The 13,701-nt window shown below is 37.9% G+C and overlaps 1 protein-coding gene across 1 annotated transcript in view; it reads left to right on the top strand.

The window, feature by feature from the left end:
• LOC130239330 (CUB and sushi domain-containing protein 1-like) overlaps positions 1 to 9,802 on the top strand; it is a 551,687-nt gene extending 541,885 nt beyond the window's left edge. Inside the window, exons 59-62 of the mRNA XM_056470435.1 lie at positions 968 to 1,080; positions 1,169 to 1,256; positions 3,837 to 3,969; positions 7,417 to 9,802. Coding sequence (XP_056326410.1) covers positions 968 to 1,080; positions 1,169 to 1,256; positions 3,837 to 3,969; positions 7,417 to 7,576 — 494 coding nt within the window. The 3' untranslated portion in view covers positions 7,577 to 9,802. The remainder of the gene's footprint in view (positions 1 to 967; positions 1,081 to 1,168; positions 1,257 to 3,836; positions 3,970 to 7,416) is intronic.
• Positions 9,803 to 13,701: the final 3,899 nt, after the last annotated feature.

Here is a 13,701-nt window from a genome sequence, read left to right as displayed (position 1 = left end):
GAGTGTTAATAATCATAACATCAGAGAGACGTGAAATGATGTGTGGCGAGCTGTTGTAGCAACTATTTGACATCCTAGAAACATTGACAATAATTCCAGATATTTTCTTTATTAAACATATTTAGAAGACTGCTCTCGCTCAACATGCTGAGAGAGAATCTTTTTTACATTGATGGGAGTTAGAGAATGAATAACCTGACAAAAATCTTGTCGCCTATCTAAGTTTTAGAAACAGCAAATAATAACTTGACTTCTAGTTGATCATTTGGTATCAGAAGTGGCTTATATGAAAGTGGCTAATATTAATATTAGTCATCTGGAATGGCAAAGAAAGCATTCTTGCAGGACTCCCAGAGTTCATCAAGATTATTTGGATTCATCGTCAATGCCTCCTCCTTCATCTTACCCCAGACATGCTTAATAATGTTCATATCTCTTGACTGGGTTGGCCAATCCTGGAGCACCTTGATTACTATTTTTAAGTGAAGTTTTATAAACTAATTTCGAGAGGAGCACGTGATATGATTGAGCACGTGTGGCCACATTATCTGTAATCAGTAATCCAATCAGAGTGATCCTAGTTTACTATAAATAGATCATTTTCTCCCTACTGTTCTATCTTCGTTTGGAAGAATCCCCCCTTCCACCCCATCTCCTCCTTTTCCTCCCTTTTCTAAAGTGGGAGCTCTCGAAACCTACCTGATCTCGGATCTCCTGATGCGCTTATCGACCGGGCGGGAGCCCTAGGCTCAAATATCTCAGAGCTCAGGGTTCTCTCCCGGGACATCATGCCAAACCTGCTGTATACGCCAAGCATATCTAAGTAGGAACTCTTGAAACAGAAATTGGGGAATAAAATATTCAGGAGGGGTAATAATTATGACTTCAACTGTATGTTTATATTTGCCTTAATTCTTAGTCCGTGACTGAATGTTGTCTTCTTCTTCTTTCTTCTGTTGTATTGCAGGAACTTACAAGAAAGAAGAGAATCATCTGTTATTAAAAGTTTACCAGATACGAGGCCCGACAGAACAATATTTTAGCAAATTCAAAAATGACAACTGGGCAATGGATGGATATGTGAGTAGCCTGAAAGTAGTTATTATTCAATTTCAAATAGCAATAGTAACACTATTATGTATTTTAAAATGTGCTGTTTTTGCCATAGGTTACATCGGAATCGGAGAAAAAAATGTTTGTTTACCAAGGGCACATTCACAGCAAGGATTTTGGGAAGTTTCAATTAACAAGACAAGGTAATTTAACAATGAAATATATTGATTTAAAGGGGTGGTCCAGAGTGTTTTTGTAAGGCTCGGTTGTGTTTATGGGGTGCAAAGCAATGTGTGCTCATGCTTTATTTGTAAAAAAATAAATAAATAAATAAAAATTAATTATTTTGTCATATACCGGTCACACTTTATTTTGATGGTCCGTTTGTTGAATTTAAGTTGCATTGCATCTACATGCCAACTAATGCTTATTAGATTAAAAGTACACTGTTAGGTTGGGGTTAGTGTAAGTTGACATGTACTTGCAAAGATTCTTATAGTCAGTTGAATGTCTGTATCAACAGATATTAAGCTGACAGTTTACTGATACTCAAATGGACCATTAAAATAAATTGTTGCCCACATACCTTACCTTAATTTTATTCTGCTACTCCACTAACATGAAAACGACTGTCATATTTCCTGGTTCCTCCAAAGGTCTGCCCTCAAGGGGCTCTGAATGGTCAGCTAACCCAATGTGTTGTGATTGGTGGATTGGCTCAACGTCACCAGAAGCTCTACTAGCATGCACTCCGTTGTGTAATTAATGTCAGTGTAGTCGTATCAGTTTAAGCCAGAATCAGACACAGAAAATGAAGAGGAAAATGAAGCTGGATGCTTCGTAATGTTTTTGTTTTTCTGTAAGTGGAGGAATGTAAGAATAGCAGCGTTTGGACTGCATTTTAGCTTTCTCGGCTAATGTTACAACGCTTCTATACGCTTATTTCACGTGGCCGCCATTTTAAAACACAAAAGCGAGGCTGCGGTGGGAAGAAAGTACAGGATCAGCACTGTAAACATTGCAACAACATGCTGTAAACCTCCAGCTGACTACAAACCTCCAGCTGTTGCCCCGATTTCAAAATGCAGATATGGTGTAAACATCAGTTTATTATCATTCTGTTAAGTTTAATTCATTTATGTAAAAGCATATTAGGCATCAAACATAATCACAATCTCTTTAAGAGTAATACGCTTAAGTGTCTACCAAGGCTTTAGTTCATGGCACCAGGTAAACACCGTGGGGGCTTCCCTGCTTCAGCCTATGTAACCCGGTAAGAGATAAAACAATGGTCATCTGTAGCACACCCTCATGTTGTCTGTAATAGTGTTGTCCTGGTACTGAAGTTTTAAAAACGTCCATTTCCTGCTGACATTTAAGCACTGCTGAGTGCATTCTTAAACACAGCTGATTAGCCATTGTATTCACCAGTGCTCCACAGAAATGATTGTTATTGGCCGTGATGGTCATCAGTTCCCCACTCTTCACTGAGTACAAACACAGATACACTGATAATGGAGTGTTTTAAAGCTGCAACGATCAGTCGATTGCTCGTCTATATTTGCACTCGGTAAACAGTGGTGAACTGATGACCTTCATGGCCAATCACAGTCATTTCTGTTGAGCACTGGTGAATACTATAGCAAATCAGCGCTGTTGCATTCAACAGCGCTTAAATGTTTGTGGGAAATTGCAGTTTTTTTTTTTCAGTACCGAAATTTAGTATCGTGACAAGTCTAATATGGTGTAAGAATCCGTTCATTAACTTGAGTTTGATAAATGGTGTTTAAACCGTGTGTTTGGGACAGATAAAGTAAGCTAACTATTGCCATTTCCCTTAACTTAGCTGAAAACGAGTTCTGATATCTCTCTATTTTCACTTTCCATTTAGAATGGACCTTTGGGTCACTCGGAAGGTGGTGAAATGATACATTTGTGTCGCTTTCTTTTCGCTGATAAGATACACAGCTAGGTACACAACATTCCTGTGTGACTAAGTGATACTTCCAGGTTTCTTCCCACCGCAGCCTCGATTTCGCTTTTTAAATGGCGGCTGCCTGAAATCAGTCTATGCTATGCCCCTTCACACTGTGTCCTGGTGTGTAAACATAAGGGTTTATGACATCATCAGGGCCGGCGCATCCTTAGAGGCGACCTAGGCGGCAAACCAAAGCTAACTCTTTGCACTGAACTTTGAGCGTCTGACATTCAAAGATGCTGCTCATGTTCGCACAGCTACCCCAGCAGGCACAGGACGTCAACATGACGTCAGACTGATGTTGTACCCCAATGTTGTGGGACGTTGCATTTTCTTTGCAAATGAAAATCGGGTTGACGTCAGAACCCAATGTCAGGCTGTCGTCAATGTCCAACGTCGGACGGATGTTGCATTTTGGTCACTTTCCAATGCAGCCTAAAATCAACATTGTGTGGATGTTTCCAATATAATGTCTATTAGACGTTGGATTCTGGTTGCCATACCTGACGAATAAATGTCATGATGTTGGTTTAAGATGTTGGCTTGACGTTGGATTTTGGTCACTGACCAACACAACCTAAAATCAACAAATATCAATGTAATTTCACTTCATTGTTGGCCGTCAAAATAAAATTGTCGTAGATACTGGCGACCTAATATTAACGTCTTATGATGTTGTGTGTCTGCAGGGACATTACACAAAAACCAAAGTTATAACATGATACCATAGTGAACCACCCCTTTAAAGATTTCATATTTATTCAACAAGCAGATCTGAAAGTAAACTTATTTATTCTTTTCTTAGGTCTTATTACCACCGATATGGATCCAGCCAATCCGTACTATGGCACAAACAGCAGCTCTGTGGCAGCTGCCATTCTAGTGCCCTTTTTTGCGCTTATTTTATCAGGGTTTGCCTTTTACCTCTACAAACACAGGTAAGATCAGCTGACTTTACTGTCTTTTTTCCATTTGTTGATGTTATTTGTCCATAATGGATGTGAATCAGCATTGTGTCGCAGTAGTGATGGGAAACTCCTTTGCCAAAACATGACAAGTACTTTAAGTAATACTACTTATGACAAATTTCTGCAAGCAAAAACAACAACAAAAAAAGACAAATAAGTTCAAATAGGTGCAAATCCCAAATGATATAGAGCAAGAAATTGTTCACAGTATTTGCGATAATATTTATTCCTCTGGAGAAAGTCTGATTTGCTTTATTTTGGCTAGAATGAAAGCCGTTTTTAATATAATTTTTTAAAAAACATTTAAAAATCAATGCTTAAAAAAAAAAGGAGCATGGAGATTTCCAACGCATACAAAACATTGTGACTAAATTTGTCATGAAGCATGACAGTTCCCACGTATTCAAATAATAAAGATAAATAATTAAATAAATAAATAAAATTGACAGGGCTCTATCACAAGGCACAGATGACAGTGAGAGACCCAAAGACCTGACAGCCTCCAGGTAAGTCATCAGAAGCTAACCCTAAAGGCTTGTACAGCCATAACTTCATTTTTTCAATTTTATTTGCCTTTTTATTTAGTCTTTTATATTATAGAGTGCTAGAATTATGGCAAAAAAAGGTGACCCATGTATTTGGTTGGACCAACAAAAACATATCTATCTATCTATCTATCTATCTATCTATCTATCTATCTATCTATCTATCTATCTATCTATCTATCTATCTATCTATCTATCTATCTATCTATCTATCTATCTACTTACATTTCCACTAAACTATCATGAGAATTATGTTGATGCACCAGTCAGTGTTCGTCACTGGATATGTTAATCAGGTGTGAATGAATGTCATTTATTTTCATTTAGACCATATCATATGCATATCGTAATAAATCATCCACCACCATTCAAAGGAAGGACATGTTTGTATGTGTGTATGTACTGTCAGTAACAGTATTGTCACCAATATTACCTCCAATTCATGAATCAGCCTAAAAGTACTGTTGAAGGTCAAATCAACTGCAGTGTGTAAAACTATGGAATACAGTAAGGGTATCTGGACAACTGGAGACAGAAGCAATACAGATTATTTGTATGTTTTCATGGTGCAATAAAAACAGCTCTGAAATTCTACATACTGGTCATCTTCGCAATTTTATACTGGAATTTATTTATTGAATTTTTTAGGAATTTGAAATTCAACCTGGCTTTAACACATTTGCCACTTCTGGATGAAGATGTCATGTTCTTTTGTTTTAGGTTTTTAACATTTATCTAATGTTTGCAATGTATATGTTGGTCTTGAAAATTGGCTCAACTCAGGCTCATTGGAAATATGTGTTTCAGGTTATATGTACTAATATGTACGATTGAGATCATACAAATTAGCCGCTAAATCAAAAAGTTATGAATTGGCGTGAGATAGTGTTGACTTTGTTATTTTGTTATATGATACATGTTCATGAGAATGTGTAGCTTGTCGTACACCTAGAGATCTGACCTAAAGCCTTCCCTAAACCCAATACAATATATAGTGCATTGTAACCACATTTTTACCGTTATTTTGCATTGCTTTTAACTCTCTTTTACTCTTTTAACTGTGCTTTACCATACTCCAATCTAAGCACTCACAAGTGCTACATTGTACAATGTGAGCTACTGAGCAAACTGACCACACCAGAAAACCGGTACTAATTGGGGTAACACTTTATTTTGATGGTCCATTTGAGCATTAGTATACTGTCTGCTTAATATCTGTTGATACAGACATTTAACTGACAAGAAGAAGCTTAGCAAGTACATGTCAACTTACACTAACCCTAACCCCAACAGTCTACTTATAATATAATGAGAATTAGTTGGCATGTAGATACAATGTAATTCAACAAACAGACCATCAAAATAAAGTGTGACCTTAATTGGTACTGAAATTTTAAAAACATCCATTTCCTACTAACATTTAGTTGAACGCGTTCTTAAACATTGTGCCATTTTGTTTACGTGATAACAGAAATGAATGTGATTGGCCGTGAAGGTCATCAATTCACAGCACTTCACCACTGTTTATCAAGTACAAATGCAGATACAGGGACACTGGAGCGCTTTAAAGCTGCAAAGATCAGCTGGTCTGAACTAACACATGAGTGATCCACTGATGAATCGACTGATATTAGCAGCTTTTTAAAAAGCTTTAATTTTATTTCAATTTTTTAAATGTATTGCTATTTATTCTATCAATTACAACCCCCCTCTTTTACTCCTAATTTTAGCTGACTTTACTAATTTACTAAATGTACTAATTTGCTGTTGTATCATCTGTAAATAACCCTGAATGAACCGATTTAGGTCATTTTAGGATGGGGGAATCCCATTATTTTACATACCAATGTTGACTGGTATGAGATATGAAATTACAAATCATCAACACCATTACATCCTTTTTGGTATTTATTTGGTGTCATGCAAAGAACAACACATAAATAGTTTTTTTATCCATTGAGAACATATCCCTGTAAAATCATCAGTGTGAAAAGGAACAAAAGTTGGCCCTATCATACACCCAAGCAAGACGTGTTTGGTGCGATTTGTTGCTATTTTCAGACCAGCGCAACAGTAATGTACACCTTTTGCGTCAAGTTGTTTAGATAGCAAATACATTTGCACCACTTTGTGGTCTAATGGGTGTGCTGGTCTAAAAAGGATGTGTGTTAAGGCACATTGTTGGCGCGTTGCTATTTTGAGGAACTGAAATTGACCGCACAATTGACCAACTAAAAGCTGGCCTAAAGTCCAGTGCAGAACGAGTTAGTTATGCACCTATGCAGGTCCAAATGCTTACACATTGCTTAATACACACAGGATGTGCAGCAATACACAACTAACTTAACATATTTTACATATATTTATTTATTTTCTACATAAATATAAAAAACATTACCTCTATGCCTCATCTCGGGGGGCTTTTTCAGTTTATTCATGACAATTTGCATTAGTATAATGTTTTTTTATTAGTAATAATAGTATTTATTATATGCATATTTATATTTGTTTTAATAAAAACAAGTTGTCCATCTGTCGGGTTTTGGGGGTGTACTGCACGGATCACCATATGGGGCATAAGAATAGGATGTGTGTTTGGATATAACCTTTTTTGACCACAATTCATTATTATTGTTCATTTATTCGTTTGCTGGAAATTAGAACTGAATTTAGAAATAGTTTTGAAACAAATCATATCCCATAATGTTCTAACTAAAGTCAAACGTATGTTGAAGTACATTTCTCACAAAAATGTAGGTGTATTTCCAATGAGCCTGTGTAGGATATTTGCAATGGATCGTGGTGTCCTTTTGAAAGAAGTTTTGGTTCATGCTAACCATTTGCCTTCTCTTTGTTTTTCCCACCTCTCCAGAACAAGACCAAAAGTTCAGTACAACGGATATGCAGGTCACGAGAACACTAATGGACAGGCTTCGTTTGAGAATCCTATGTATGACACAAACATGAAGCCAACAGAGGCAAAGGCTGTGAGGTTTGACACGACCCTCAATACAGTCTGCACAGTAGTATAGCCTTCATTATCAGCTCTGGACCGGCCTTGTATGTGTGTGTAAGTGTGTGTGTGTGTGTGTGTGTGAGCAGCAGAACCATGGGTGCCAGATGCCAATACTCCTTTACGACTGACTGCACTTTGCTATCGATGCTCCTAACTTTTATCACAAACTTACAAAGGATAAAAAAAAAAGAAATATTGGAGGACTATTTTTTTACTGAAAAAATAAAATGTAAAAAAAAAACTTTTAAAAGGCTCACTTGACGCATATTCGTCTACTACTGAGGCCAACATCCTTTCTGGGAGCTGTGGCACTTAAATGATGAAGGTTTTATTTTTTTATTTGATTTTATTTAGATTTTTTTAATGCATTCCCCCTCCCTGAAAAGACTTCCATGGAAAGTTAATGACGTGTCTTTTGAATGCCACAAAGTTGTCGACGCAACGTATTTTCTTCAGTGAAGACAAATCACAAAAACGAAAGCAACTGGACTACTGTGGCTTAGCACATTTACTAGATCTCCACCAAGAAAAGGCTACAAGAAACTCAAAGGAGAGACGCTCATCTCTGGGTGGAGGACGGAAAAAAGAAACTTCATCGCACAAATTTTGCACTAGTATAAAATGGATATGAAATCAATGTATCAAAACAAAATAAAGGAGAAAAAATAATAATATACAGGGTTTTATTGATCATATGTGTATATATATAAATCCGTATCCATAGAGGAGCATGATGTCATGCTATGGCTATCAAGAGAGACTGAGTTTATTTTTGAAATGAAGTTCTGTTTATGTTTACAAGGTGATAAGGACACAATTGAATCTCCGATCATCATTTTTCGGTTGCTTTTTTTAATGCGTTCATCACGCAGCGCATCAGATTATTTCTTTGTGTCATGTCTGAACTAGGGTTGTAACGATACTGGAATTCGATATCAATCGGGACTGAAATTTTAAAAACGTCTATTTCCCATGAACATTTGAACGCTGTGGAGTACCAAGGTTATTGTAGTTAAAGAAACAACGTAAACTGATATTTAAAATAATTTTCGTTAACTGAAAAATTATAATTTTTTTTTTTTATAGAACTTACTGTGTACATACAAAACTAACCGAAACGAACTAAAATGATAGCAAAAAAGTCCTTCGTTTTCGTATTTGTAAATGTATTGAATACATAAGTTGTTAAGAAGTATATGTATTTACTTCGAGAATCACGATGCCGGTTTTACGCCTGGTGTTTGAGCCGTACGGCACATCGGTGTCTATAATCCTACTGCCGTTGGCCAGATCAAGCCAGTCCTTCTCCAGTCAGCCCTCATTATAGCCGCATTTCCACTGTCGGGCCAGTGTGCGCCAGGGCTTTTATCGGGCTGGGCCAAAAGCCCTGGAGCATGAGCAGTGTGAGGCCAAAATCATGTCGCATTTCCACTGTCACGCTAGTAGCTCGCATTGCGTCACGCCCCCAGAATGTCCTCTGAATCAAACGTCACACAACCCAGATAAAGCATACCATCTCATCATCACGAAACGATTAAAATGAAGACAACTGAAAAACAAATGACACATAACTGTACAGCATGACATTATATGTCTATACGCATAGGCCTATGAATTTCCATTCAATATATTTATTTACTCGCCGACTGTCTCTTGACATTGTGCATCAAGTGGTCTCGCCACGGAGGGATGACCCAGTGCACAACCCATAATAAAAAAACAGTAACCACAGAAATTTTCCGTTAATAACTTGGTATAAAACGTATTTTCTAACATCCTCGTTTCGGTAGATGCCATCGAACATTCAACCCAAATACTCCGGAAAGACCTAATACATTTTAATTTTTCCTAGACTGTATGACACTTTCAAGAGTTCACACTTAGCTGATAATCAATAAAGCGTATTTGGCATGCTGTCCCGGGTGAGAGCCCTGAGCTCGTAATATCCTCGAGCCCGGGGCTCTTTCCCGTTAGAAGGGCGAGAGCGGAGTTCGAGCTCAGGTAGGTCTCGAGGACTCCCCTGCTTGTCGCCGTGTGAGAAGTGTAAACTAGTGTCGTTTTCGGTGATAATTTGGTTTAGTTGATTGGCTATAGTTTATGTTTTTGGACGGTGGGAGGAAACCGGGGGACCCATGGGAAACCCACGCGAACACGGGGAGAACATGTAAACTCCGCACAGAAACACTAACCAGCCCGATAGGAGGTTGGACCAGCGGTGTTCTTGCTGTGAGGCAACAGTGCTAGCCACTGAGCTGCCGTGTGGCCCTATCGGAAAAAGAGGGAGGAATTAGGGGTGGAAGGGGGGGCAGCTTCAAGACGAAGATAACTGGAGTGAAAAACTCTGGTTATTTATAATGCTTCCGTAATCATCTAATGGGTCAGATTACGGAGCTAATAAGGAGCCAGCCGTGTTGATCATAAGCACGTGATCCTCTCGAAATTAGTTTATAAATAAACCACACTTATGTTATTCCCCTTTATTTAAGAGAACAATTTGAGGATGTTGCATATTATTCGGTTATCTTAAGTAAAGGAAAATGTTAAGTGTTTCAGGACATAAGAACAAGTGATAAAATACAGGCTACAGCCTATATTTTGTTGCGCTCAGCAGCTATCCACTAATAAAGCTCTACATTTAAATTTTACCCCGTCATATAAAACATAAACACTAAAATTATAGGAAAAACGTCCTTCGTCTTCGTCTTTGTAAATGTATTTAATACATAAGCCTACTGTATGCCTTTTAGAAGTAAATCTGTTAACTTCACGCTGCCAGCTTTTCAGTGACGTCGATCAACTGGTTTGTCTGTAAGCTGACATACGAGTGATCCATTGACATGACAGCAACACGGTGACAGCATTAAATACAGAGACTTAAAATTAATAATCTAACACATTTGTGCCCAATAATAGGTTTTATTTCTGTCTTATTGATCGTGATCAAATTGTTCTTTTTAACCGGAACTTCTAAGTGAACCGGTTGAACTAGTTTACCAAATCATTTGAATCATTTGAATCGATTTGCGTCTCAAGTAAACACTCTTATCCAGAAACTATTTACTTTTTAACATGCCTAATACCTCCCTCCAGCCTGATCTCACGAGAAAACGTAAGTATTTTACGTTTTGTCAGTTTAGTGGCTAATTTGTACGAGTTCATTCGTACGAAATTATACGATTTTAAAAAGGAGGCGTGGCACCTAACCCCACCCCTAAACCCAACCGTCATTGGGGGATGAGCAAATCGTACGAAAACGTACGAATTAGATCGTACGAATTCATACGAATTAGCCACTAAATCAAAAAGTTACGAATTGCCGTGAGATTGTGTTGCTCCCTCGGACTCGAAATAAACCAATATATTCTGAGTTATTCAGTTATTGGAACAGTACACTGAAATTACGATCACAATCAGCTGGTTTGTCTATAAGCTGACATACGAGCGATCTGCTGATGAATTGCGGCTAACGATGGCAAATCAGCGCTGTTTAAGAACGTGCTCAACATCGCTCAAATGTCCACGGGAAATGGACGTTTTTAAAATCTCAGAGCCGATTGGTATCAAATTCCAGTATCGTGACAATAAGCGCAACTCATGTTTTAAGTTTGACATCATAACACTCGCCGATTTTTACCGCATTTGCTTTCATTACATGTCAAATATACCTCTTGTGCAGAACATGACTGTATGTTGATGGCGCAGTTCATTCATCAGCTCCGTGCGGACGCCTATACAAGATTTCTCTGAGCCCACGAGTTGATGCTTTTCTTCCTTTTACGTTTCTTCCTTTTTTTCGGAATAAGTTTGCATCTCCCGTACTCATTAGAGACACAAAATCAGCGAGCCTAAGATCGACCCTGCTCTCAAAGAAACACTGCCTTATTAGATTCAGAAGCATGACCGGGCCACACCGGTTCCCAATGACCCATATCATTAGTACATTAACCTAGATGAAGAGCGTAGGGCTGCTGGGGTGCATATTCACTGTGATTTAAATGTCATGACCATGCTGAAAACCCAGTGCATGTGCTAAAACTGTAAGTGCTCCCGTTTTTTTCATGTGAACTATACGTGATGCCTGATGTTTTCCCAAACGCTGTGTTACCATATGCACTGATGGCTTCGAGCATAAAAAAAATGTGCACAATGGCATTTTTGTAGCTTTTGCTTCCGGATATGAGATCTCATTTTCACACTGATTGTATTTGGTTTCCACAAGGATGCTTGTTTTTTCGTTGTTGTTGTTGTTACGTCATGCTTTTTAGCTCATTTTTGTTGGATTCGCCACGTCGAGATAAAGCCCGGTGTTGGTTTTCTTACACTGCGGATGATCCATGCCTTTTCTCAGGCTTTGCTGCAATAATGTTTCTTTGTTGGGTTTCATTTTGTACAGTTTCGTTCCCTCACAACTGTAAACTCGTTTATTTTTGTGACTGTCAGGCTGTAAAACCGCATTCAAACCAACAATCGTGCTACTCGCCATTGTCATTCGATCATGTGCTGCTGACTTGAAGTAGGTGCAAAAGATGTTTTTGTACAGAAATATATTTTTTATGCAGAATTTGTAAAACTATTAAATATGCTGTACTTTTTTGATTAAAGTAGGTCGAATTGTTAAAATTCAATGTTTCTACTGTACAAACATGTAAATTAATTGTTTATCTACCCATGAGTATATATCTATGGTTTCAGAAAACTTTTCCAACAAATGTCAATATGTACGAGCTTTTCGGAAGTACTCTGCTCGTGTGTTCTTTGACGTGAGCGAAATCATGAACCCTAGAGAACTGTACTGCAGATTGTTAAATGACAAATATTTTGAAAAGTATTATTTGAGATAAATATTAAACTTTTTCTAAAAGTGTATGTTCTGTTTTTCTTCACACCCAAGTGATGCTTACTGTATATCGATTATGACTATACAATGCCTGCCAGAAAGGTCACTGTTTGATTTAAGTATCGCACATGTATAAAGTCATTAATGTGTTTTGGGTATGTTATATTTTTGGTAATCTTTTATTTATTTAATATTATTTATTTTATCTCAGACTAATGTTTTGTGTAGCTTTTTATTTCCACCAAAAGTTGCAATAGGTTTTTCTTTCTTCTTCATTCATTCATTTGACTTTGTTCCTTTAGTTATCAGGGGTCACCACAGCTGAACTTATCCAGCATATGGATCCAGCATAAGCTGCGTCCAAAATTACATACTTCCAGTGTTAGGCAAGCTACTTGAAAAATGTAGTGAGCTAAGCTATTAGCTACTCTACTTAAAATGTAGCTTAACTACACTAAAAGCTACACCCTGGGAAATGTAACAATCTATGTAAAAGTATTTTTATTTTTTGAGCACAACATCAGTTATTGCATCGTAACATGTACTTCTCGAGGTATGGTCACAAGAACCCCATCCCCTAGACCAGGGGTGGGCAAACTCGGTCCTGGAGGGCCGGTGTCCTGCACAGTTTAGCTCCAACTCTAATCAAACACACCTGCTTATAGATTTCTAGTGATCTTGCAGATACTGATTAGCTTGTTCAGGTGTGTTTGATTAGTGTTGGAGCTAAACTGTGCAGGACACCGGCCCTCCAGGACCGAGTTTGCCCACCCCTGCCCTAGACTATAGACCCACTATAGGTGAATTAAATCAGCTAAATTGGCCGTAGTGTATGTGAGTGTGTGCAAGAGTGTATGGGTGTTTCCCAGTGTTGGGTTGCGGCTGGAAGGGCATCCGCTGTGTAAAACATGTGCTGGATAAGTTGGCGGTTCATTCCGCTGTGGCGACCCCAGATTAATAAAGGGACCAATTCGAAAAGAAAATGAATGAATAATAATCATAATAACTATATCATATTTATAATCAATCTGCAACAAGAATGTAAGGTTTTATAAAGATACGTTAGACCATGTTTAACCTTTAAAGGGCACATAGGTTACCCCTTTTTTCATATTTAATATAAGTCTTTCGTGTCCCCAGAATGTGTCTGTAAAGTTTCAGCTTAAAACACCCATCAGATTATTTATTATAGCTGTTTGAAGTGTCTATATTATAGCTGGAAAAAAGGTTTTGCAGTTTTTTTGTACTGGCCCTTTAAGGCTAGTCCTCCCGCCCACCGTTCCCACGTGCCGGTCAGCAATCGC

Source organism: Danio aesculapii, chromosome 13 (assembly GCF_903798145.1).
Source record: "Danio aesculapii chromosome 13, fDanAes4.1, whole genome shotgun sequence".
In the NCBI taxonomy this organism is placed as follows: Eukaryota; Metazoa; Chordata; class Actinopteri; order Cypriniformes; family Danionidae; genus Danio; species Danio aesculapii.
The sequence above is the reverse complement of the archived record's forward strand: the minus strand, read 5'-3'. Positions and strand labels throughout refer to the sequence as shown.